The sequence below is a fragment of the Neomonachus schauinslandi genome, chromosome 14 (genome assembly GCF_002201575.2).
Source record: "Neomonachus schauinslandi chromosome 14, ASM220157v2, whole genome shotgun sequence".
Lineage (NCBI taxonomy): Eukaryota > Metazoa > Chordata > Mammalia > Carnivora > Phocidae > Neomonachus > Neomonachus schauinslandi.
The window spans coordinates 36,011,436-36,039,295 of NC_058416.1; the positions used below are offsets into that span (position 1 = coordinate 36,011,436).

A 27,860-nucleotide genomic window follows, 5' to 3' on the forward strand; every position below is an offset into this window, starting at 1 on the left:
TAAATTGAAGTGATGAATTTAAGTATTCCTTTATTTTTTCCAGATATCAGGGAAATGCATGAGATTTGCCATAGTTTTGTGTGGATATGCTTTATCAAAGTTGCCTTATTTGCCAAGAGTTTTTTTTATCATAAATGAATGTCAAATTCCGTCAAATGGTTTTTTTTTTTTTTCACATAAAAAGATAATCCTATGATTTTCCCCTTTTTCTATTAGCAATGAATTACAAAGACTGCTTTTTTAAAATATTAAACCAACCTTGTATCCCAGGAATAAACCCTACTTTGTTGTACTATTCTTTTTATATACAGCTGGGTTCTATTTGTTAATATCTTATCATGATTTTTTTTTACATACATCTTCTGCAAAAATTGGTCTGCAATTTCTCTTTCTTATAATGTATTTGTCAGGTTCTGGAGTCAGAGGTGTGCGAGCCTCATAAAGAATTAGGGAGCGCAGTGAGGAAAAAGGGATGGGATCCGAAAAAGATGAAAGCAGACTTGGCCGAACTTGGCGACTGATTAGATGTGGCAGAAGAGGGGGAGAGAAGCATTGGCAAAACCCAATGATTACATGCCCCGTACCTGGACTGAAGGGCACCTCTGTCACAAACAAGGAGGCCAGCATTCCTCCTGTAATGCCACCAGATGCAAACCCACACACCTCGCCTGTCCTTCTGAGCCTGGTACAGCTTTCACTCACACGTCACCCCCTATCAGCCTTAGTCTTTTTTTCTCACACCTGCTGCAACAGCAGCCCAGATAAAAACTGTTCCCTCCATCTTCAGCCTGATGCCCCCTTCACTCAGCGTGAGTGGGAATGTGCAGATGCTATTACTTCTAGTCTACCAAGAATGCCCTCTACCCTGACAACTAATGGGATTCTCTTCTTTAAAACAGAACACTGAGTCCCTCCCTCCAAAGCGTCTTGATTTTACTTGCTCCCCCAGGAGGTGAAGTCATCAGAAGCAAAGTCGGCTAGATGGAGATGCTCAGAGCCAGGCTGCCGGGGTTGTACTCCAGCTCCACCACTTACTGCTATGTTGACTTTGGGTCCCATGTTCCTCACCCCTACATGGGATGATAACAGTACCTACAAGTTGTAGGAGGGTTGCATTCATATGTAAAAGCACCTTTTTTTTGGGTAAGAGCACTTTGAAAGGGCTTGGCGTAGGGCGGACAAATCAGTTTGTTGTAGCTCTCGGCCATCATCAACAACATCACCACGCCTTTTTGGGCCCCTCTCAGGCAATCTCTAACATCTCCCACCAATGGACACTCAGAACTCTGTTTGATGCCCTAAAAAAGAGGACACAGTACTCTGCAAAGCATTCTACACCACTGATAGACAGCAACACTTTTCCATTTATAACTTCTGCTTCTGTAAACTTTTTGATCCCTCTCTCTCCTGCATAGTTGCCCCACAGATGTCTAAAGATCACTCTCCTGACCCACATCCCAAACTGTATCCTCTTTGTGCTCAACACCTGCTGATCCTGCGCCAAACTGTCACATGACTTGTGTGCGCATAGCTTTACTATCCTGAGTGACGGGACAGGACCAACGGCAGGCAGCACAATGACCTATTTGGAGGGCCCACTTCCAGGGATCCCTACAGTCAAGGCACTGACCTTGCCCTGTAATCCAAATGGCTGGAGAAAGAAATACTCTCTTCATGGTACATAGGATTTTCTTTGCTTGATTTTAGTTTTGGCCCATGATGAATTAGTCAAACAGAATCTTTTGTGCTGATAGGATTTAAGATGAAGAATTTGTTCAGACAATTTTGTTTTTCCCCCAGCTGAATTTTCTCTTAAAGTATAATTTTGTTTACATTTATGCAGAAAGAATCCTGGGTCTCTGGCCTTTGGTTTTCAAATACCATGAGGGGTGTTTTGTTTTTAACTGATAAGGAGTTGCTCCAGCGTACAGGTCTACTCTGAACTCAACAGGCACTTTCCTTTTCACCACAGGCAATCTCAGACTGGAGGCCACCCTTCCCATATTAGAAAAGAGACCCAGAAGCCCACAGTCCGACCAGTTCTGCAGGGTGTAGTTCCCTTCAAAGCCAACTTTACTTCCCAAATTGGGGTCTCAGGCTGGTGGCACATTTCTTAGGCTTCAAAAGACAAACAAAAAGGAACATGAATGTTGCTGAACCTTTCAAAAGTACAAAAAAAAACATTTAAAACAGTGTTAAAGTATATTCTAAGACCAAAATAGTACGGATGAGGAAAAGTCAAGCAATGAATTCAGAGAAGGCATTTCAGTACATCTAATAGACATAACTCATCTCAAAAATATACAAAGATATATTTGAGAAATAAAAACACAACTATAAAATTGGGCAAAATACACGATCATGGCCAATAAAATTCTATGAAGAGATATTTTAACCTATCAATCAGGAAATATAAATCAAGACCACAGTGAGATACCATCTTGTCTCTACTTGGAAAAATTAAGAAGTCTGGTAACACCAAGTGCTGAAGAGAATGTAGATCAACTGACTCGCATATTGCTGACAGGAGTGTGCACCAGTGTAATAACTTTGGCAAAATAATTGGCGCTATCATGTAAAGTCAAACACCCGTATCGTGACCCAGAAATGCCACTGCTAGATGGCACTGCTATACCCCAGAGCAATGCTTCTGACCTAGGGTGATTCACTCCCCCCCAAGGGACATTTGTCAACAGAGATACTTCTGTTGTCACAGCTGGGGAGGGGGTGCTGTCGTCATCAAGCAGGTAGAGGTCAAGGATGCTGCTAAACATCCTGCAATGTGCAGGACAGTCCTCCACAACAAAGAAGAATTCAGTCCAAAATGTCAGTAGTGCCAACATTGAGAAACCCTCCCTAGAGATACTGAAACACTCATGCACCAAGATAGGAGTCTAAAAATATCCTCAGCAGCACTGCTTGTAATTGCCAAGAAATGGAAACAACCCAAATGCTCAGCAGATGCTCACCAACAAGAAAAATGGTAAACAGATTGAGGTATAGTCCAAGCGGTGAAAAAGAGATGATGGTCAGCTTCACATGATGATATGGATGAACATTAGATATGTAATGTGGAGAAAGCAAGTGTAAGAAGGAGCACACAATAGGATATACTTTCTAAAAGCTCAAAAAGGCAGAACTATATAATGGGTTTAGTTATACATGTGTGTTTGATAATACTATAAAACAACAAACACATAAAGACAATGATAAATAATATTTGAGAGTGTTGGTTATCCAGGCACAGAGATGCGAAACATGGAAGCACATGGATAAGTGTAGGTTAGGGGACATGCTCTGGTTTTTTACCTAGGCCATATTCTCATTGATGTTTTTATGTATCAGTAAGTAAATTTTATATAAAAACAAATGAGGAGAGGGCCACACATGGACCAACAACGACAATACACCATAAACCGAGGATTATGATTGATCCAACAGTGTACAACTGGGATTTTTATAATAGGTTTTTCTCAGAGCGGTTTTAGGTTCACAGCAAAACTGAGCAGGTGATATAGAGATTTCCCATAACTAATGACCGTTTTTTCAAAAGCAAAAAAGTCTACTTTATCTCATTCCCTTTATCCAACAAATATTTATTGAGCATTTATTTTATGCAAGACTCTGGTTCCTACCCTTGGAGTTTACAGGCCCGTGGTGGAGCAAGACATTATACAACGAATTGTACCAGGAAGTATTCCGCTGGGGACTGGCCTAGAAAGCGAGACTTCCACAAAGTTTTGCTGTTGGAGCAAAACCTGGAAGGCTGAGGAGGAACTGACCAGAGGAGAAGATGGGCATTTGCGCATGACATTCCTCTACTCAAACCTTAGGATCAACCCAATTTGCTCAGCTAATACTCTTAACTCCCTCTACCATCTCTCCAACTTCATCTCTCACTCTCCCTTCCTAAACCTCCCTCCCCAGTCTTAATGGGTCTGTTGATCTATCTGCCCAATGCTGGCATATTTCAGCTACAGGGTCCCCCCCCGCAGAAGCCATTCCCCTGCCTGGAGTTATTCCTCCAGCTGTTTCTCCAGCGGATCCAGCCCCCAGGGACAACCAGTAAATACCTGCTGACTGTTGCAGTTCTTTGGCACTGTGGACCTAGCATGATGCTCAGCACGGAGGCACCTGCTAAGGGTGGTCAAGAAACAAGACTGGCAAGAACTGAGATAGGGCCTTAGAGACCTCCCATGTTGCAGATAAGAAAGATGAGGTCCAGAGAGGGCAAGATCACACAACCTGCCAGGAAGAACTCTGATCTCCTGATAGCCAGGCTTGCGTCCTTTCTACCAGCCAGCCTACCTGATGAAACCAAAGCAAATCTCCACTGGTTTTATCACTCTGTCATCACTGCACTGCCCTTCTAAGCAACTGTCTCCTGCACTTTGCTTCTCAATCCTCTTCCCGCACAGCACTGACAATCTGATACACAACACACTAGAATAATGGATGAGGCTGCTTCCGGGCCCCAGTTACTCCAGACCTGCCTGGTTGCCTTGAGGAGATCAGCGTCTTGACCTAAGTATGACACTTGATACTGGTATGGCATTTGTGGCAATTAACTAGAAAGCTCTGTCTTCAGGTTTAGATAAAACGCATATATTTTACACGCTTCATTTAGTTCTGTAAAATGTGCATGACTTATCAAAATTAGATGAAAATATATTTCATAGAAATGTTTTGTTAAATTTATGACAGAGAAAGCATCCCTTGGCTCCGTTTGCATCACCCTGTGTTAACGAATACTTAAACCACTTCGGATTCAGCTTTGCAGTGACTCACACTCTCTGTTAACTTTAAGACTGTTTCTAGGTTACCAAGGGCCAAGGTGAGATTTGAAAACTTCCAATTAGGGATCTTAATCAGTTAAGACATATATCTGACCAAGTGAAGCAGTGATTTCAGTCAAAAATAGTTTTATTATCCACCAAATTAAAAAAAAATTTCCCTTAAAAGATTTTTGCCAGCCAAGAGAATGAAAAGACATTTAAACCGAGCCCAGCTGTTGTTCTGATGTTTCCATGGTGAGAACCCAAATTTAGACAGGAAAGTATTTATTGTCCCCATAGCCTGCAAAGTTTAGAAGGAGTATGAAGCACAGGCCATGGATACCGAATATATCTAAGAAGTGGACTACTGGCCAGAATCTTAATGCATAAGCCATTATCTTGTTATTCTGTTTTAGAAGAAAATACTAATGGATCCAACACGTTCTTTCTGCTGAAAACATGGAGTAGTTTAATATTACGGAATTCCAACCTACAGAGTTTAAGCAGCAACAGGAAAAGATACATTAGCTAGGTTGCAGCTAATTCAGGTGTAAAGGTAATTCAGGTGCCAAGCAAATCAATCCAATGATAACTAGAGAGACTAGTGAGGCATCTCACTACTTCGTGTGTACTTTGATTTTATGTTTAAAAAAAAAAAAAAAAAAACTTACTCTAAGCCACAGATACTAGTAAATTGTGTTAAGTGTCCCTTAGAGATCTAGGAGAGAAGTGAAACTAGGAAAAGGGAGACTGGAATTCTCTATGAGCTTTTGGAAATGGACGGATACCAAGTCCCAGGCTGAGGTTTCAAGATGGCGGCCTCCAGAGGTTAAAAACAGCCCTGCCCTGGGTCTGGCTTGGCTTCCTACTTATCTCAGTCATATGATAAAGTGGAACAGGAGGTTGGGAGCTTCCAGCTCTGGTGGTCTATGACAGCTGAAGACACAAAATTGTGTGGGCATTAGACAAGCTCTCCCATTTCCAGAACTTGTGCAACTACTAGTCTAATACATGTTTACTGGTCAAGCTTAATTTTAAATGTCATATAATGGCCCCTCTTACACACATTCTGTTTTTCACAAATGGGAAGAGAAGTATACTAAAGAGTGAAAAACTTTTAGTTATAAATCAAAGAAACAGGATATGTGTGTCTTTAGGAACCAGATACCAAACGCAACCACCACGAGGAAGCCAACGTGTTTCAGAGTTTGTGTGCAGTAATACCTTTATAACTCATGATTCGGTTTGCTTCAAGAATTCTAATTGCCCTTTCACATGCTTTAGACTTGAACCCACCAGAGTCCACTCTTAATATGGTAATAAAGTACAGATAATTAACAGCTGAAGATAAACCTCAAATCTTATATTTCATCCGGGGTTTTTCTCAACAACCTCATTTTCTATTTTCTATCCCCTCAAGTCATGCCTCCAAACTACCAACAGTAACCACATGGACTTGTGTGGGTGACATTTGCTTTCTACTTCACTGGCCATCTGCTGGTGAAAATGCCAATGAAGAAGGAACTGTATGAAAAGGACACAATAGGAAGGGAAAAGAGAGCAGCAAAGGGCCAGAATTATCTGCAAGCACCGTCACCAGAGGAACTGGACGCGGGCCAGCAGTCCACGTGCTGCCCATGCAAAGCCACACAGTCCCCATAGCGTCCCGGTTTGGGGCTCGGCCTGGTCCAGGAGGGAGATCCAGCAGTGAGGATTCTTTCTCCAGTGCGGGCCTCAAATTCTCCACGGCGCACAGCAACCGCCAGCCCAGCGATCCTCCCCCTTGAGATACAGGATTTTAAAATTGTATCCCAACTGAAGTCACTCTAAAGTTCCTCCAGAAACTGTATTCCACCATTCTGAGATGTGGTCTGATCACAGCTTATTTCCAGCGCTCCACGGGGTTGAGAACCACTGCCCGAGTCCACGGTACCAATGGTTTTCAGTAGTTCTGCATCAGGAGCTACCACCCAGCCTCCCAGTGTCCACGTTTCCTCACCTCCAGTCTGATCCCCACAAGGAAGACCGGCACCTCCCCAGAGGCGCATGGCTAACCTCGCATGTCAAATAACCACCAGACTCCATGCCATGGTTTCCAAGGTCCTGCAGGACGTAACCTGCTTGCTACGCAACCTCATCTCATCTCTGTGGCAACTGCGTCCCCAGTCCATGCTCCACAACCCTGTCTCTTGAGACCCCTATTTGTTACCCGGGGACATCAAGACCCCTCCTCCCTTGCCACTGAACACGGCATTCCCTCAGCCCAGGGAGTTCTTCTCATCTTCCAGGATTCAGGCTAACTGCCTGAGGAGATGTCTTGGACCACTCCCATCCCACTCTCCTTTTTTCTAAAGGACCTTTTAAAAATGAATATGTAATTACAGGAATACATGCTTCCTTCAAAAAAGTCTAAGACTACTGATAAAAGTTAAGTTCCCTTTGATCAGAGATAACCACTGCTATAAATCTGGTGGGTAAATTTCCAGATTAAAAGAAAATTTAAACATATATTATCCTATAATCTTTTTATACAGCAACTGATAGAGCAAGAACGTTAGTACTTCTGGTAGGGTACATTTCTTATAGCTGCTGGTCGCATTCCATAATATGTCTATTCCATGCTCTCCTTAGCTAGCCATTCCCCAATTCTTTGCTCTTATAAATGATACTGTAATGAAATCCCTGCCCATAGCTTTGTGCCCTTCTGCAAGTTCTCCTCGGGGGTATATCCTCCTATTCCTGTTACACTCTACCGCCCAGCCCTGTTTCCTTCCTTCAAAAGCCCTCTTCCAAAGCTGCACATATTTATTTACTACACTATTTATGCACACACCGTCTGAGGCTTCCTAAGGGTCATTTTCACCATTATATCTCAGAACCAAGAATGTGGTAGATACAAGAATATAGGAGCTAGATGAATAATGAATGAATGAATGAATGAATGAATGAATAGGATTTTGCTTTCCTTCTGCCACAAACTCAAAGCAGTCACCCTAATATCAAGGCTCAAGAATGTCAATATTAAGAAGTCTATCAAGGTGAAGTCACTCTGAAATGAGATGCTCAGGACTGGGGGCTTTCTCTTCCAGAGGTTTGGTGGCTTGCTCATTGACTTACAGACACGAGCTATCATGATGTGGACCCAAGCCCCAGCCATGTTTTTACAAACACAGAAGTACCTCATCTTTGCTTGTTTTTTTTTTCCCCATTCCATGATCAAAATTATTTACCTTTCTATTTCAAAGGCAGCTTTATAAAGCTTGATACAGGTAAAAAAAAAAAAAAAAAAAAAACTTTTTCAGTATCTTCTCAAGTCCAGTAAGTCAGTATTGGTTTCAGCCTGGAGGTCTGCTGCTGATACGGGTCACTACACCCTCTGTTCCCCTCATACCCTGTCCCATCCAAGACCTCTCCGAGATAGATGCCAGCAGGCAGCGGGCTCTGACCGGTCCACTTCCTCATGGGGGCTCATCTCTAGCCATTTTAATCTCATGTTTATAAAACCAGAACCACACAGTTTGGGGGGGGGGGGGGGGGAACACCACCAAACCTCTCAGGAATGAAATTATTTCTCTGGGGCAATGTGAATACCATAGTTGAATATTCCTAAAGTGTGATATAAGTGTCTCTGAATTCCTCTCTGAGTTCTTGCGTCTTTGGGAAGCATGCTCTATCACGATCATCAAAAGGCATTTAGGCTGCAGATACCTGTCCCAGATGTGCCCAGGCTTCCTTGAATTCTCCAGGGCACTCTCAGTGGGCAAGGCTGGCTTCCCTCTTGGCTGGGCTCTGCCTCTGCTCCGAGGAAAGCAGGATCTACTGGGGTGGAGGTAGGCACCTGCAGTCACTCATTTATTCTAGTTACTTAATATATTCTCTGTGGGGCATTCTCATGCTTAGCACTTTACCCGGTTTACTCCTTGAATTCTCACAGGAGCCGCTGAGGTAGGTACTAGTATTACTCCATTCATAGATGAGGAGCTGAGGCACAGAGTGGTTAAGGAGTTTCCCCAGAGTCACAGAGCTAGTAAGCAAGCCAGGATCTGAATCCAAGTAGTCCAACTCTAGCATCCAAGCCCCTAACCTCTATGCTATGCTACCTCTGCTATGATCATTTCTCTGCAGAGGGGAAAAAAAAAAAAAAAAAGCCTTTTCTATGTAAGGACTAGAAGAAGCCATTAATCCTTCCTTCTTCCAGATTCCTTCCTGAACACCAATGTCTCTTCTCACTGCATTCATGTGCACAGTGAGTCTGCTGGCTGTCACCCCTTGCTCATCCCACCAAGGTCCCATCCCACCAGGAGGAGATGCAGTGCAGGGCACCATGCAACATATTTGGACCACGACTATACTCCATGTTAATTATGACCTCGCTCAGAAATAAAGATTTTTTCAACATGAATCCGATGCTTCTGTGATCATGGTCCGTGTGCTGAGCACGTGCTGTGAGACAACAATGCCATCAGGCCGGCTCTCCCTCTCTCTTTGGGCCTGTCCCCTTCAACTTCCAAAGCCTATTCCCAAAAGGCTCCTTTGTAAAATGCTTTACCAGCTGCATCTCTGACCACTCTTTCTTTTTCCACCAGGTCTGATTTGGCCACTTCAGCCTACGTTTTCAGAGTTTTATTTCCCTGTTCACTCAGCCTTTATGAGTGAAGAGTTACCACACCAAGCTTCCTCCACAGACTCTTGTCAAGCAAAGGTAATCACATTCCTCCTTGCATGACCGGATCCAAACAGCTCACTCAGTAACCATTAGAAAGCCTCCACTCCATGTCCAAAGGCATCCTGGGAATCGCAGGAGACAGAGAGAGAGAGGCTCACACTCCAGAAGGACCACCCATACCCTCACCAGCACAGACTACAAGGAAAATCAGGCTTCTCCAGAAAGGGCTTTGAACATCCAGAACATGGAGGGGAAGGTGCACATTATAGGAAATGTGCTGTTTGCATGGGTCAAGGGGAAGCAGGCTGGACACTGAAAGAAAATTCCCAGAGCAAGTCAAAGATTTAATGAGAAATGAGAACTTTTCCTTCTCTTTGAAATGTGCTCACTAGGCTCTCCCAGTAAAGGCTGTCTCTTTCTGAAACAGCACACCAAGGCGGGCCACTCTAGCTTGAAAATATTCACACTTGAAGACGACCGATTTCAAGGTTCATTGACTTGGCAAGTAAGGGAGCTTCTCGGTTCCAGCACTTCACAAGATGATGAGCCTACACTTTGCTTTCCAGGGCTTTATCTAGTCACTGCTCCTCTCACTTGGTTTCTCCCCGGGTTATGGCGTTTAAGCCTAGACTTCAACCATCACCTACATGTACCTGAGTTCCAGAAATGTCTGTAGAGTTTACTAGGGGAAGTTGTACTTGTGACCCACTGACACTCAACACTTAATGCCCAAAGCTTGCAAAGTGGCCGGACAGCCACCCCATGATGCTGGGCCAGTGGCTGCCTGGGAATCACCCAGACTCTTTTTTATCACCATAAAATCCAGTCACCGTCCTGCAAATAATGCCCTCCCTATCTCCTCAGCTGCTCCTACTTGCCACTCTCCCGGCCACTGCCTGAGTCAGGCCCTCTCCCAGCCTGTTACCACTTGCTCTCTGCTCTTCCGAGTGGTCTCATGGGCATGCCACCCTGATCACACGTCACTTCAAAATTCACTGGTAGCTCTGCTCAGTTTTAAGGATAAAATGTTACCGATTTCTTCAGAACCTAGAAAGATCCCCAAATTCAATTCGGCAAAGCTCCAAGTGTATACAAATGTCAGTCGAATCACTATGTTGTGCACATGGAACTAATATAATATAGTATGTCAATTATACTTCACGTTAAAAAAAGGCAGCAAAGTCCAAACCCCCAAGAAATCTGCAATCCAGTCACAGTGAAATTTTGAGAAACCAGAGATCCCGCCCCAGAAATCAGAAGGAGCTTTGCAAAGCCACCTCTTTCTCGGGTTTCAATGCCTCTGCCTTTTCTGGATTCTACCAGTTCCAAGCTCACTCCCCTTTACCCCCCAGCACTCTCCCCTCCTGTCCACCCCCTTACTATTCAATACTCAGGAAACCAGAAAGAGCCTCTCGGACACCAGATGGTAACTCTGAGTCACTGGCTGTATTCCAATCATACCTACCTCACAAGGTCACATCCCTTGTCGGTGAATCCCATTTATAACAAATCATTTGCCATCAGATAAATCTTCCTGGTAGTCACTTGCTGCTCAGGGTACCAGCGGTTGTTAATCTGGCTGTTGTGAAATCCTCTAGCATGTTTATGCCAGGGCACACAATCTTCTCTCCAGCTCGCATCCGTATTTATTTAACAATTACCTTCTTTAATAGAACAAAACCCAGGAAAGCTCCAGGGCATGGAGTGACTGTAATAACAACAGTGAGCTAAGCACACATTTGTGCTGCCTCTCTTAAATCACCCACCACACTATTAAAGAGGTAGCATCATCGTGGGTTTACGGGGGAGAAGACCAAGGCCAAGCCTGGCAAAGAAGCTCAGTCCGAGGCTGTGAAGAGCTACCCTGTGCTCTCAGCCACCTCAGTGGCTGCTCCTTTACTGCACTTGGGCCAAACCTTCCTCCAGGAGCCAGGACTGAGCAAGTCACCGAGTTGTAGATCTCGCGGGTTAACACCAATTATACAACATCTACTCGTCTCATGCTCTTTGCCCGTCAATCCGTTGTTCATTGCTGTTTCCAAGAGGAGAGAGCTAGGACTAGTCTGCTATTTCTGCTACTGACCCTGCAACTAACCGGCTGAGAATTCTGTGACCCCTGGCCATGAAGTCCTGTGGACCAGGTGTGAGACAGACCAGAGAGCGATGCACTGCCCTAGAACTCAGCAGGCAAACACGCCTCTTCCCGTCAAAATATGGGAAGATGAGCTTGCCCACCCTGCTAATGTTTTCATAATTAGGCTCCCCTTTGCCCACTGGTTCCTGTGGCTGGTGGAGGGGAGCCAACAGCCCTTCCTACTTCTGCAGGAAAATAGAAAACAACTCCCTCTCCAATTGCCTGCCTCCAGCTCCCACTCTGAGGCTCAGCTCCGAGGCTTGGCTCCCACCACCCACCGGGCCACTAATTGGTAAACACCAGGTATGAGCCTCCAAAAGGTGAGGACAGCCTAGCCTCTGATCATTGTTAACTGTGGCTTCCTCTCACCCAGATGAATTTGTTCCTATGCCTTCCTTCCTTCCTTCCTCTAGCACAAGATAATAGCTGCTTAGTTACAATAAACGAGGAAGGCTTGTTCCAATGTTGCAGTTATATTGCTCTGAACACTTTCAGAACTCCTCAGGAATAGTCTCCAGTGCCAATTTTTGAGAAAAACAAGCAAATCAGTGCGATTATCTCAAGACCAAAATCTAACAGTGACTATAAACAATACAGCTCATTAGGATTACCAAGTCACAGTAAATATTTGCTCTGAATTTTTTGCTTTTTCAACAAATCTGATTCATCCTCAAAACAGAAAAAGTTGTTACTGTTGAGCACATTCTGTAGGTTCAGAGCATAGACCCAGGGATATTTGGTTCTGAGCACATGCTCTGGACTAGGAATGAATGGGTTCAAACTCAACACCTGTGAGATCTGGGGCCTGCTCTTTAACCTCTGTGCCTCAGTTTCCTCACCTGTCAAAAGGGGAAGATTCTACCACTCTCTTCATATAATTCACAATACATGCAGAACTGCTCAGCACAACAGTGAGCACAAAGTAAATGCTCCATATGTGCTGGCTCCTGAGATCACTGCCTATCTCCTACATAGTGAAGGAGGAATAGCCAAACATCCTCCCCAGACAATGTAGAGGCTGGTTAGAAGGAGGATACACTTTCCTGAATAAGCATGCCACCTAAAAACTACACAGGAAGAGACTAACAAATTGGACACCCTAGCAATATATTTTATGCACACACCAAGAGATATCAGAAGTGGAAAGATATTTAATAGACAAGGAAAAAATATTTGTGACATAGTTGTCAAAAATTATTATCTATAACATATAAAGGATGCTTACATTCTATCTGCTTTTGTATCTGAAAATTTCTGTATTAAAATAGAGTAGCTGCTCATCAATTAAAATGGACAAACCATTCAGGACACAAATGAGCCGAGGATATAAACAGGCAATATTCAGGAAATTTCAACATCCAATGAAGCAATTAAAGACGAACAACCTTAATAGTAATCAAAAAGTACACAGTGAAATGCTGAGGCACCACATTTCACTCTTCAAAAGTACTAAACTTCTGAACAACTCCTAATACCCAGTGCTGGCGATGGTGTGAGAAAATGGTCAGTCACGTGCAGAGGGTGGGACAGCAAAGTGATATCGTCTTTTTGAAGGCCAAATGTGTGATATCAATAGTTAAAATGTAAGGTCCTTTAATCTAGAATCTCACTCCTAAGAATCTCTCCTAAGAATGCTAACATGTGTATAAACACGTGTGTGTATGCTTATACCAGAAAGTTTAGTACTAGAAAAAGAAATGGGAATCAAGCCATAGCAAAATGAATAAAGGCATCCTGTTTTTATAGTCTACTCATATAATGGAACACTAAGCAATAACTTTTTTAAATGTACTGACATAAAAATCTGGAAGTAGTAATATAAAAAGATGGCAACGTGTATTTGATAGTTGCCTATTAACTGCCAAGTACCAAGGATATTTGTTTTATTTCTATGGAATCACAGAAAAAAAAAAAAAGTAGTTGAATAAAATGGTGAAGGGCAGGGACTCTGGAGGCAGACCACTTGCACTCTAAAACCAGCTCCACCATGAACTCTGAAATCAGTCCCACCAACTGTGGGACTCTGGACAGTTCCTTTAACTCCCTTTGTCTCCGTTTCTCCTCCTGCCACATGGAGAGCCTAACAGCACCTAGTAATGGGATAATGGTGAAAATGGACTTAGTACATTGAAGCTTTCAGCATAAGGCCTGGCGGATAATTAGGTGCCCAGGAAAGGCAAACCACTGTTACAGCTGTTAATTGCCATTATGGTCTCCTTTGCACCGTATGGTCCAACTAGGTCTATTTTATACTACATAGTTGGTACCACATCTTTACATCCTATATCATTTTTATTTGAAAACTGAGTTGCTCTGTGGTCGGTGCTCCCTATGTGCCTGGGGCCGTATCTAAATTGACTCTGTAGTGGAGCCAAGCACCCCCTCTCATGCTTCAATACTTCTGTCCTGGGTGGGGATGGGGAGCACTTGTGCAGACTGAGTGCTCCTCTGCTCTTTAGGAGCCGCAGCCTATTCTCTACCAGCAGGTTCAGACTGAGCTCCTGATGCTAGGGTCCACACCCCATCTCCACACCATACCCAGCCTGACTCCTCCTCCCTGAAGCGCAGGTGGACTAGCTATCTCCTGGTCAATAGCCGTGGCCTGTAGCCCACGAGGGCATGGTCCCTCTTGGTTTCCCCTTCTCTGGGACCTGCCAGAGCCAGGCCACATCATGTCCCTGCTGCGTGCGGATCAGGTGTGTATGCGGTCGAACTACTGTGTCTGGTCCCTCCCAGCAGCAAGCTCAAGGCCTGGCCCCAACCCTTATCTCCCCCATTGGCCTCTTGACTTCCTTATCACTTTCAATTTATTAGAATGAGTACTTTGGTGCAACATATATTAAGCCTTTTTTTTTTTTCTTATTTTTATCTCTCATCTAACTTACATAACAAAGTAGCAATTCTTGAATTCAACTTTATTTCTTGATCACCAGTTGGTAATACCACCAGCCAAAAGGAGAACCCTCTGGGGTTGCTCCTTCTCCGTACTGACTCCTCAGCTCCCCTCGAACATCTGTGAGCACTGGGTAGTCAATCTCTAGTGAGACTGTCCCGTGTTCCTATTCCTCCAAACAGATTCCTGAGCCTGGCTGCAGAACAGCACCACTTCTGTTATAGAATCACTGTTTGATCTTGCCGCTTTGCAACACGGCTGGCGTCACCTGCCATTATGTCAATTTGGGGGAATGTGATAGGTACAAAGCTGACTGGAATTGGGTAGACTGGGCATTTGGACTATTGAGAAAATCATGAGGTCTAGTCAAACCTTTGGTTTCCCCGGAGGGTTCAGCATATTCCCTAAGAATTTGAAGTGTAAAACTTTGCGAAATGAGTTAAAACAAAAACAAGCAAGAGAGGGACTCTACTTCCTGTACAGTAGCCGAGAAATTTAAGAATTCTATCCCCTGAAAAAAAGTCAGCTTTGACCCATGCACATGAACGTTCGAAGGCAGATCCGCAGAGCTCCATGGGCTTCTGAGAAAGACACCCCCTCCTTCCAAAAGTCAAAATGCTCCCTACCTTGGCATCATCCCGAGGAGGAACAGAACATCACAACCCATTACTTGCTATCCCTTAAGGTGGGCTTTCTCAGATTTCTCAGATTTCCCGCCCAACCTCCCTCTAGAAACCCAGCCACTTAGAACTGGGCCTGGCCAACGATAGCCTGGGGGCCAAATCTGGCTTACCACCTCTTTTTATATAGTCTGTCTGCTAAGGATGGTTTTCAGATTTTTAAATGGTTGAAATACAGACCAGAAGGCTATTTCATGACATGGAAAATTCCAATCTCAGTGTCCATACACAAGTAAGCTCATTTGCTTACCTGGTGTCTCTGTTTGCTTTTACAAAGGCAGAATGCCGTTGAACGGTTGCAACACAGACTGTCTGACCTGAAAAGCTCAACCTATGTGCTACCTGGCCTCTGACAGAGAAAGCTTCCAACCCCTGCCTTTGTGGCACGTGGCTGCAGTCTGTGCCATCCGCTCCCAGCCGGCTGTCATCATCTACTACCTGCCAGGTCACTCTTCCATGTGTATTAAAATATACACAGGACCAGAGCCTGGATGGCACAACTGCTAACGTTAGTGACTGAGTCAAATTCAAAATTACCTCCGCGGGTTGGAATGTTGTGTGGAGATCAACAGGATGAAAGGTTTCATATATTAGGTCTCATGCAATATTCATTACCAGAGAGACTGACATACAGAGCAGGAAGAAGACCTGGTATGTGCTGACAGAGGTAAGAACCAGGATGAATAGGGGAACACTATGGGGAAATTTCATCCATGTAATGGAATACGAAACAATAATAGAGCTAGAATATTATGGAGTGCATTTAGGTCACAAGACCTTCCTCATAAACAGAAAAGTTCAGGGATAGAATGGGGTGCCCCAGAGAGGAGAGGGCCTGAGCCTGGAAGTGCAAAGAAAGTTCTCCTGCTCTAGGGTTTAAGACTTTTTTTCTCCTAAGATTATATACTATTTATCATTTAAACCAGTGACACTGGTTCTTTTGCTGATTTGATGCTAAAAATAATTTTTTCTTGGTAAAAAATGAAAGCACCAACATTTTTCTTCCTTCCAGTGCAAAGATGGAAGTGCAAAGATAATTTATATATATTTTTTTTTGAGAAAGAGAGAGCGAGCACACACAAGCACGGGAGGTAGGGGGCGAGAGGCAGAGGGAGAGAGAGAATCTTAAGCAGGCTCCACGCCCAGCACAGAGCCCAATGCGGGGCTCAATCTCACAACCCTGAGATCATGACCTGAGACGAAGTCAAGAGTGGGATGCTCAACTGATTGAGCCACCCAGGCGCCCCAAAAGCATCTTTTGTGACTATGTGGGCCATAATAAGCTTTATCTTTACACTTAACATTTTAAATTTCATTTTTGGGGTACTTGGGTGGCTCAGTCAGTTAAGCGTCTGACTCTTGATTTTGGCTCAGGTCATGATCTCAGGGTTGTGAGATGGAGCCCCACGTGGAGCCTGCTTAAGATTCTCTCTCTCCCTCTGCCCCTCCCCACTCCCCACCCCTCGCACTCATACGCTCTCTCTCTTTTAGAAAAAGATGTCACCTAAAAGGTGACAGATGACCAATAACCAAATAAACTCATACCTTATTTGATAAATGCTCAGTGCAGAGTTCTATTTCTTAAGAAACCAAAGCAAACCAATCTGTGCTTGGAGTCTTGAGCCCTTACTGGAATTAAAGCACATAGCCCAGCAGGCTTAAGTCATAAGAAGACTTTGAAATTTTCTCCTTTTCAGCCCTTTGAATTTTTATTTTTACATCAAAAAAATACACCTACATAGTATGTAAATAAAATTCCTTCTCGCTCAGTGACTATGCTTAGGGATGGTGGGTTGGGAAGTGATTGTGTGATTTGGACATTGAAAGGCAAGGGCCAAAGACTTGTGTTTAACCCAGAGCTCAGCCCCTTAGTCCTGAGATCATCACAAGGCACCAAGCCCCAGTCTTCTCACTTGTAAAATGAAGATTAAGACTCCTGTCCTGCTAGATCCTACAGAGGATCATCATGAGAATTTCAGATAATGTTAAAGGACCATCTGAGTGGAGAATGCCATATGCATTTTAGGGCAACATGAATCTCTAACCTCTAACATGTTCCTATCATCTTCTTTTCAGAGGCATTAGTTGGGTCAGAATTATAAAATCCAGTCTAAAATTCCTGTGTGGCATATGCAAGGCATGTTGCTCTAAGTCAGCAGTGAGTAGGGCCAGAATGCTCACATAGATGAAGAACAATCTAGGTGCGGCATGCTTCTGTGTCTTCCAAGGTCCATGGGGAGTCTGATACAATGAACTACTTGATTCTAAGGTACTTTTTGGAGGCACAGATGTTGAGCAGGTAACTAAGCTTTGCATGCAGGGATCATTTCCCATTGGGCTTCTTTCTCGTCACCCTTTCCCTCCATGCCTCTCCCACCTCTGCCAAAACTGTACTCCTGTTTTGGGGCCAGAGGGCAAAACCCCTCCAATAGGCTTCATGGATGAAGCCACCTCATAATCAATCTGTAAAATGTTATCTGTCTTTACAAGCAGGAAAGTTTATTCCTCTCAAATAAAAGCTGTAAATTTACAGACCATTTCTGAGTTACAAAAACTCAGTCCTGTTTGAAGAGAATGAGACAAGAAGCATGCAGAGCATCACGTGTGGCTTCCCATTCCAGATCCCCCAAAACCCCGCACCCCGAAACCGTGAACTATGCCCATGATGGTCCACTCCACTGCTATCATCCTTGCCAACCTGTCAAAAGGCATGGCCATCTGAGCTCACAACGCGGGCACCTTTGAAAAGTTTAACAGCAAGAAACAGACCAGGAATCTACAGGACACAAGTCGGACAGAACAGGAGAACACCAAGTGCTGCTGACAAGGACTCCAAATGACTGTCCTCAGCATCTGGGGTGGTTTTACATATAGATTTTCAGCCCACTGTATACACTTCTCTCCATGTTAATTTCTGAAGCCATTAGCTAGGAGCAGTGCTGAAGAGAACTTTACGTGCCCTTTGAGCACTGCCTAAGTTTCTTGAAGATCTTAGACCACAAGGGGCAACATTTATGGTAGATGTTGTCATTCCTCAATCTGTTTAGAAGTTTTGGTCTTCCTTTCAACAGAGCTTGTTCTACATAGACTCTTAGAACAATCTGTAGATGGATAGCTATGTGGTAGAGAAGGGTGTCAAGGCGGATCATGGCTTGCACATCACTCTCAGACTAATGCCTTCCTCTACTTCTGTGACAGGAGGTACCCAAAGGCATGGCCAGTTCATCCTCCAGTGATTCCATGCATACCAGACTACTCGGGGCATCTCTCAAAATGGGGGCAGATGCTCCCTTAGGGATATAGAGGAAGGGACATATCTTGATCACACTCTTAAGGTCATCCAACTTATTCTGAGCTGTTTTCTTCTTCACCAGGCAGCCTCATGACCTACATGTGGCTCCCAGGTGGATCTCCATGATGACAGAAAATGCTCCAGCCAAATGATGTAAGCAGAGCTTCCATGTGCCAGCAGGAGGAGGTAATGCAGTGGCAAACCAGTGTACCAATCAGTCCAGGTGGACCTGGCTGGCATGCACTGGTCCACAGAGCTCCATCATCCTAGTGAACGGACAGCATTCACTCGGGAAGATACCGGTGGACCCAGACCCCAGAACAGCATGGCCATCCATTTTGTTGCACCTCTGCTTTATAGAACCATTTCTCGGTTCCTACAGATTTTGTCAAAATTTATTACTTTGTGTGTATATATATAATTTCTCATGAGATTGCCAACCTTTCTATTCCTTCCTATCTACATTCCTCATTCTTACTTTCTCCCAACCCAGATGTGAGCTTGAGAAGGGCAGAGATCATACCTTATATCTTCATGGCATCAGAAAGTCCTGGCCTATAACAGATACTCAATAAAAATGTTTGCTAAATGACTAATAAATGATGGCAATAGTATTTACTGAAATTTACATATCTATATATTATCTACTCCTATAAATATAAAGTAATGTATATGTACATATATGTTTATATTTATATATTTTATCTATTTAATTCACACAGGCTTATTCTATTTAAAATCACCCTCAACTACGCATTGCTACAAGTATCTCAGGACTCTAACGATCTTACATTTACAGGATGGCACACCATTTGTTTCCAGGTAAACGTTTGTGTTTGGGATTCTTTTCCATTTGATAAAGCACAGATTTTCTGAACAGATACTGAGATGTGACTATAAAAACACAAATGTGTGAAGAAGAGCTCCTGGGGTTAAGATCAAATCTATGCCTACCCCCAGGGTCACCTTGCCTGCGGACGTTCCAAGGGCCTCTGGGGCGGTGTTTTAAGGGTAGAAAAGAGATGGAGAGCAAGTCAGGGGAGGCTGTGTGGCCAGCAGGGAAGGGATGGACTGTGGTGGGTACCTGCGGGGTTGTGACCCCTCCCACCTCTCCAGGGTCCCAGCGCCCCTCGCAAGGGCTGGGGTAAAGCTTACTTTTCAGAGCGCTCTCCGACTTGGCTGGGCTTGAAGCCGGGAGCCGACTGGGAGCAGGGACTGGTGGGGTCCGACAGGGGGCTGCAGGTGCTCTGCACCGAGTGCCTGCGGCTGCGCCTGCGGTCCAGGCCCCGCTGCTCGCCCGCGCCGCCGCCGCCGCCGCCGCCGCCGGAACACACGCTGGCCCTCCTCCGGTCCCGGCGCCCGCTGGGGGGCGGCTCTGCCGTCTCATCGCCATCCTCCAGCCGCAGCGCCACCTGGAAAAGCAGAGAGCGCCCAGGGCAAGGTCACACTTGACACGCTCTCAGAGACCTCAGGTGTGATCTGCATTTCACGCTCGCTCTAATGAGACTTCCCATTCTTTCCATCCTGCTAACTCAGCTTCTCTGCAAAATCTTCACAACCACAGGCGTGCCAGAGTGCAGTCTGCAAACTTAAAGATGCTTGCCACTGTCTATTTTCCCAGTCAAATGGGTAGGAAAAGGTCAACAGATATCCTGAGGAGGTCTGAGAAGTACTCTGCAATTAGACAGGCTCTTTACCCTGGAGCCCAGCACTGTCCCTTCCGGGGCTGCGTCTGGCCTGGCCCACCCTTTGCTCTGCTCTGGTCCAGGAGGCGAGGTCTGTCCTGAAGCCCAGCCGCAGGGAGCCCTCAAGTGCCTGATCATTCCTGAGCTTGCTTCCCAACAGAGCACAGCAAGGATCCTGGTCAGAGGCAAGAGCCACAAGCAGCAGGTGAGCGGAGCTGGCCTCACCCACAGATCACCGCTCGGCCCAGTGCGGCAGCAAGGACAGCCTGACGTCAGTGCCTCCGCTTGGCACTGCGGCTCTGGGGCTACCCCCCTCCCCCTGCCCGGTTCCCGGGGTGGGGGTGGAGCCTGAGGTGACACTAGAGAGCCTGCATATGCCAGTCACAAAAACATATACCAGGGATAGGCTTCACCTCTACATTCCTTTTTTTTTTTTTTTTAAATCTCCTCTTAAAAGTAATGCATATCTGTGCAGGAGAATAATTGCTTTACACTTTGCCACTTTGGATTTCATGTGGAAACCTGAGCCAGCTGGCACCACATCCCCATACCACTGCCCTCCTCTCGAGGGTATTTTAGTCCTGCTCCTCGTTGGCACCCTCTCCCGAGGCCCAGCTCTGCCATCCCTTAATCTCGCTCCGTCCTGGATCCTGCTCTGTGGCTGCCTCATTTTAGGTTGTGACACCATCTGCCTGTGCTTTTGGATGGCTCCCTCCTTACCCGTGCCCGCTCTTCTCGGCCGGGGACGGGGGGGGGGGGACGCTCACCTGTGTCGCCAGCTTCCGTAAGTGATTTCTGTGCCTGCCCTCGCTAAAACGAGACAGTCAGAAAAGCACACGCTGTCGATGACCAGACCCTGCATGCATGCTGGCTGTGCCGCTCACCAACCAGGTGTGACCTGCAGCTAATTACTTGCCTTTTCTCTAGCTCGCCCCAGAAGGATAATAGGATTGCATTTGTGGGATTGCGGTAAGAATAGCTTCTATAAAGATGATTTATGTGGCTGGTACTCAATAAATAGGACTATCCTTCCCCAAGCAAGGCCATCAGGTGAAGGGGCCCAGGATGCCCACAAACTCCCCCATCGCATGGAAGTGGCAAGCCTCAGCCCGTCCCAGCCAAGTCCAGCAGTCTCTCTGACTCGGCAACCGAGGAGTTCCACAGTCCTGCATCTCCAGAGGTGCCGATTCTCTGGCCCTGCAGGTACCCTTGGTCACATTTCACAACTCAGTCCTGATGGGTGAGAGAATGGACACCCAGATTGGCTAACCATGCAATGTGGTTTTCCTATCACCTTTCTATAGAAAACCAAGTGAGTACAGAATCAGTGGTCCCCTGTGTCCCAAGTTTTGGCACCTGTGCTCATCTAACTAGGTGAGCTTGACTGTGTCAAGGCCAGGTTGGCCACTCTCATCCCGGTTCACAGGGATGAACACCTGGGACAGGTGGCCTGTTTCACGGGGGTGTACACTTCCCTTTATCCATCCCGTCTTCAGTTTCTTACAGTTCCAGCTTTTGGGTAAGATCGATTTAGTGAAAACTCTTTGTGCCATATACATTTTATAACACACCCTCAGATATAGGGGGACAATTTAATAATATTTTGACTATTTGTTCTCCCAGAATTTACTAGTCCGACATAATTTTGGGAGGTTTGGGGTAACAACTGTTAAGAGTTCAGAAAAAGCGCTGTTATAAAAGGTAATTGGAAAAAAAAAATAAAAATAAAATATCACTGGAAAGTCAGTTTCCTAGTGGTCTCCCCTCCAATATCACTGCAGGAATGAAGAAAGAAATGATGCTTTTGGTTAATCACAGTTATCATCTCAACGTTAACAATTTAAATGGCATTCTGTGGGAAAGTTGGAGAATGACTGTACATCTAATGAAGGACGGTATTTTTGAAATATTTCTAGCCAGTTGTTTTTTTCATTTGTAGATATAAAAATTCTAGACCATTTGAACTTATTCTGACCCGAAGTATTGATTCTGCTTCTTATTAAGCACACATTTGGAATGATAAGATTAGGGGATAAAGTAGAGTCCAGATATTTCTAATTCCTGGTCTAACCTCAGAGATCCAAGGATCAAATAGCTTGCCTCTCACAGCCCCTTTCAGAGAGGAGCTTTGGCCCTGTGTGCACAAAGCAAAACCCACTTTAACTGCCTTTTGTCAGAGACGATGGAGACAATCACAAAGTTTAAGTGAAAAGAAAAATCTGGAAAAATTATCAAAGCAACCCCATAAAACAAATTTTAATGGGGGCTTTCTAAAGTTCAGAGCCTCGGCAAAACATCTATCTCTTAAAAAAAAAACAGGGGTGCAGGGAAGGGCAGTTATGGAGCACAGAATCCCAGTCGAGTCAATGGCAGCCTCGGGCCTCACAACGAGCAACTGCATAACATGAAATTTGGGCCTGGTGTTCACTCATGATTTTGTTTTTACAAGAAGAATCGTAGAATCACCAGTAACCACTGAAGACAGGAAGAGAGGCTTTACTTTCCTACGCAAGGCTACGGTGGCAGTGCCCAATTCTTCAGATTCTGGGGGGGGAGGGGGCACAACAAATTAGTCAAGAACATGCAGAGCAGGTGCCTGGGTGGCTCAGATGGTTAAACGTCTGCCTTCGGCTCAGGTCATGATCCCAGGGTCCTGGGATCGAGTCCCGCATCGGGCTCCCTGCAGCGCGGGGAAGCCTGCTTCTCCCTCTCCCGCTCCCCCTGCTTGTGTTCCCTCTCTCGCTAGGTCTCTGTCAAGTAAATAAATAAAATCTTTAAAAAAAAAAAAAAAAGAACATGCAGAGCTAGCAAAGACCTGGAGAGAACAGCACTTACCACGCCTCTTATTCCGAATCTCCAGTGTCAGATCTAATTCACTACACGCACAACGAGCGTCCTCCACCAAACCCAAGATGAGATCAGTAATGTCCCAGAGAATCTCTACAATCTCCCTAATGAGGAAGTGTTCACTTGCGGGGTCTCTCAGGAAATATCTTCTAATTATTTTAATTAAATGTAGAACACTGTTTATACACTAAAACCCAGATGTGGAGCAAGCGGTTTCCAAATCCAGCACTGAATGCTTGCACACTCAACCCCACCTTACTAGGAAAGCGGTTAGAAGCAGTTTAGGGTGCTTATTGACAGCTTCCATCCATCGTTGAGGCCAGTGAAGGATCTGGACACTCTTTTCAAGCTTTTATTAGGGAAATTTTCAAACATACACAAGGTATGAAAGAGAGTATGCAGACTGCGATGTGTTTATTATCCCTGATAGTCCAACAAGTATCAACCCCATCCAGTCTTGTGTTATTTATACTCCACTCCCCGCCCCCAACCCCAGACAGTGAAGTAAATCCCAGATCATATCATTACAGCTGTAAATATTTTAGTATATATCCCCAGAAGATAAGGATTTTTAAAAACCGTAACCACCATACCACTGTTCCACTTAAAATAGTTTTAGTATCATCAAATATCCAACAATGTGAACATTTTTGATGGAAGTCAAAAGCTACCACATTTCTTCAAGTTTATATCATTATATTACTACTCACGTTGTGATACGCAGCCATCTTCGCATTATAGATACCATCTTTTTCCATATTGTTATCTCATACCTTCTTTTTAATCCTATACATATACATCCACATCTATACACCTTGGTTCAGCTTTTAGGTGAAGTCGATGCCTGTGCTAGAATCATTTCAAGAAGCAACTGTACCAATGGCAGCTTGTGGGAGATGGTCACAGTGCTAGGCTCCCAGACCACCATGCCTCCCTGTTTCCTCACTCTTGCGTAGCCCCCTCCTACATTGAGCCCATTTTCTAAGGGACTTGCTTTGGTCAATGGGACATCAGCAAACATGCTGCAAACAAGGCTTGAAAAGTGTCTGTACATTGGGATTGGCCCTTCTGGAAATGCTACCACTGTGTGAAGAAGTGCAGGCTAGCCTGCTGAAGACACAGAGCCCAGCCAAGAGCCAGCACCCAATGCCGAACCAAGTGAATGAGGCCATCTTAGACTATGCAGCCCCAGTCAAGCCATCAGATAACTGCAGCTGCATGAAACTCTCAGCTAAACCAGGCCTAAATGTCCGACCCGCAGAATCATGAGCAAAATTGCTGTGTTAGGCCACTGTTTTTGGCTTACTTACTATGCAGCAAGAGTAACTGATACACATTTTAAAAATCACCTATGACATGAAAGGACTTTAAGAGACTGGACCTATTAGTTAATTATTCTTAACATTAATAGCTACTTCTCTTTTTTAGGGTCTCTGGACACAATTCCAACACTGGGGGGTCAAGCAATTCTTGGACATCAGCAGGGTGTCTAAGAATTAAACTCAGTTCAACTCAGTTCTGACACTATCTCCCCAGAGCTAGCATAAAATACTCTAAGTTATGAGTTCAGTTTTACACGACTGCCCCCCACTGCCTCCCACCCCAATTCAGATGCCAGTCACAAGCTCCAGGCTGTTACCTCTGCTTCTGACCAACCAGACTGGAGGTCCCAACAACCTCCTCCTTAGGTTCAATGAAATTGCTGCAGTGGTTCACAGAACTCAGGGAATCACTTACTTACATTGACCAGGTTATTAAATGATAGGATAAAAAATATAAATCAACAGCCAGATTAAGAGATACATAGGGCAAGTTCCCAAACAAAGGAGCTTCTGTCTTCATGGAACTTGGTGGAATGTGGAAGCATTCTGCTTCCCCAAGAGTGGAAGCTCTCCAAAAAGGAACAAAGAGCTGTCCTCTTGGGTTTTTATGATGTAGTCATGATTGACTAAGTCATTGGCCACTGGCTGATCCAACCTCCAGCCCCTCCAGTCCCAGGAGGTCAGGGATTGGGACTGAAAATTCCAACTACTTAATCACATAGTTGGTCCTCCTTTGGCAATCAGTCCCCATCCTTAGTGCTTTCCAAAAGTCACCTCACTAACATAACAAAATATACCTTTATCACTCTCAACACTTAGGAAATTTCAAGGGTTTGGGGAGCTGTGAGCCAGAAATAAGGATAATGACCAAATATATATTTCTTAAAATAAATCACGTTATCACACTCTCACCCCCAAAGTCTTCAGCCTTAATATGCTTTTCCATTACCAGGACCACATTTTTAGAATAAAAAATTAGAACATACAATCTGACAAAAGATTTAGTATTTTGATTTGTGAATTTATGTATTTGAAAACTCAAATGAAGCTATAAAAATTAAAATGAATTTAATTAAACAGGAATTAAATCACTTCTCTGAAATGGAATTAAATTACATCGAGTTGGGCCTGTCCCCAAAAAGTCCAGGACATGTGGTCACCAGACATCCTCTACTTTTAGGAAGAATTCTAGAAGCCCAACCAAGTTCTCTGCAATTATTTGAAAACATTCATGGTCTTTTGTGAGGAAAAGCCTGGCTCTGCTTACAGGTCTCCTTGCTGCCCCTGCATATACTGAACTTAGTTGTCCTGTGGCAGTAAATATTTTTCAAAATATTCACTTTCAGAAAGGAATAAAAACCCTGACTCTGCCCAGTATCTCAAGCATCAAGTTGTCACCTTAAGATAATACTCAAGGCATCTTTCCTTTAAAATAGCTGCATTCTGATTAAATCATGCCCTTCCTTCAACCTGGCATCTGGCAAATACAGCCATAAAACAAGTGATATTTAAAAGAGACCTTCATTCGAGCACTTACTAAATGTCTACTCTTGACAGGCACACTGCTGGGCCCTGGGGCCAAAGAGAGAAATGAGACATGACTCAGAGTAGCAGCTCAAAGGAAGCCAGACAGACAAGTACGTCCTGAGGACTGCTCAGTCCAAGGTATGGTCATAGCGAGTTCTCTTTCATAAGTTGTGACCAAGAGCAGGGGACAAGCAGCAGGAACTCCTTTTATCTTGCCATGAAGGCCTTGTGGATGGGGGGACATCTACGGTGACTCCTACAAGAGTAGGAATTTGCCAACTGTGAGAATAGGAAGAAGAACTCTAGGCAAAGAAGAGACAGTAAAGGAAAACCCCCTGCCCACCTCCACAAAGACCTGCCTTCCATGTTCCAGAGACAGGAGAGAACTTCAGAGACGTTGTAGAAGTGGCCAGAGACAAGGCCACAGGAGCATAAAGGGCACAAACCGTGTAGGTCCCTGTATCAACTCAAGGTGTTTGGGCTTCATCCTGCTGGCCACAGAAAAGGTTTTTCATGTGTTCATTCACTCATTTGCTTACTCGAGTTTGTTCTCTTAAATGGAGGAATGGCGTAGTCAGATCTGACTTTCAGGAGGGTTCTTTTTTTCAGTTGCCGGTAGTTAGGCAGGGTGAGAAAATAGAGAGACCTCCATGGGGTGTAGCCCCTGCAGGACACCAGCCTCTCCAGGCTCACATCATGCTGATCTCCTAGACCCTACCCCTCCAGTCATACGAACCTCTTTTTGACCCTTCACACCTGTCAAGCCAGAGTTCCTCCACTGCTTCACCATCTATCACTGTCTTTCTTTAGGCCATCTTCTCAGAAGGGTCTTCCCTGCCCCTGCCCTCACTTTCTCACCCCTACTCCATCCTGTCTCTCCTCATAAACCTGTTTGGAGCTTCAGATTCTCAGCTTATTCATGTACTTGGTCACTGTCTGCACCCCATTAGAGTGTGGACTCCCTGAAGGCAATGACCTTGTCTGTCTAGCTCACTGCCATGTCCTGGGGTCTGGAATAGTGCCTGGAACATAGTAGGTGCTCAATAAAGTTGTGCCGAATAAACAAATTCACAGAGGAACAAATTAATGAGAAGATACTACAATAATCCAGGTAAGAAACAAAAGGACCAGAGCTAGGTTGTCAGCTATCAGATTTCTAAATGTGGGGGAGGGGCGGCCACAGGAAAAAAAAAAAGAGTCTAGGATAGCTCCAGGTTTGTAACATGGGAGACTCTACTGCTTATAGAAATGGAGAAATGAACAGATGATAAAGTATTTTTATTTTCTTCATGGGAGAAAAATAAAAGTTCAGTTAGGGCTGGTTACATGTCATCTGCAGCTTCCAAGTAGCTCTGCCCAACATAGAGTGTCCCAGGCACCATTTTTGTCCCTCTGTACTATTACATTTAGTTGCTGGAGGAATCAGCTACTTGCTTGTCTTAGACTACAGTTTTAAAGTTCCTTGGACAGAGACAGAACTTCTCTATGTATTTTTAGCCCCAGCAAAGTATATGATATCTAATAGGCCCCCATGAATGAACGTAACACAAGAAGAGAAGCAGGCAGAGAAGCAGGCAGCCATGGGCCTTGGCAAAAGCTCAAGGTCAAATATCAGCCACCAGCCTCAAAAGCTGCTGAACTCACTGGGTAAATCGGAACAGGCCACAAAGACTGAGAGAGGAGGTCTGGTAAGGAAACCCCAACACTGAAAGGGAGGTCAGAAAAGGATCCAGGGAAGGACCCTGAGGAGGAATGATCAGAGAGATATCCTGGCGCCATTCGTACACTTCGCCACCAGCAACATAGAAGCAACACACAAGAGTCATCTCATGAACACTAGCATCAGTCTTTCAAAATGCTAACCAAACAGTGATGCCCAAGCTGATAAAGATGGCATACAAAAAGGAGAGGAATGAAGAGGTGGAGGGAGGATGAGGGGGAAGCCAATCTTACACTTAAGAATACTTTTGTACAGGGCGCCTGGGTGGCTCCGTTGGTTAAGCGACTGCCTTCGGCTCAGGTCATGATCCTGGAGTCCC

At 44.7% G+C, this 27,860-nt stretch overlaps 1 protein-coding gene across 3 annotated transcripts in view; it reads right to left on the reverse strand.

Annotated features, from left to right (window-relative positions):
- The window catches only part of FHOD3 (formin homology 2 domain containing 3), a 454,219-nt gene that overhangs the window by 121,956 nt on the left and 304,403 nt on the right, over positions 1–27,860 (reverse strand). For all 3 annotated transcript variants that reach the window (XM_021686312.1, XM_021686311.1, XM_021686310.1), the window contains exon 10: positions 19,596–19,852. In XM_021686312.1, coding sequence (XP_021541987.1) covers positions 19,596–19,852 — 257 coding nt within the window. The remainder of the gene's footprint in view (positions 1–19,595; positions 19,853–27,860) is intronic.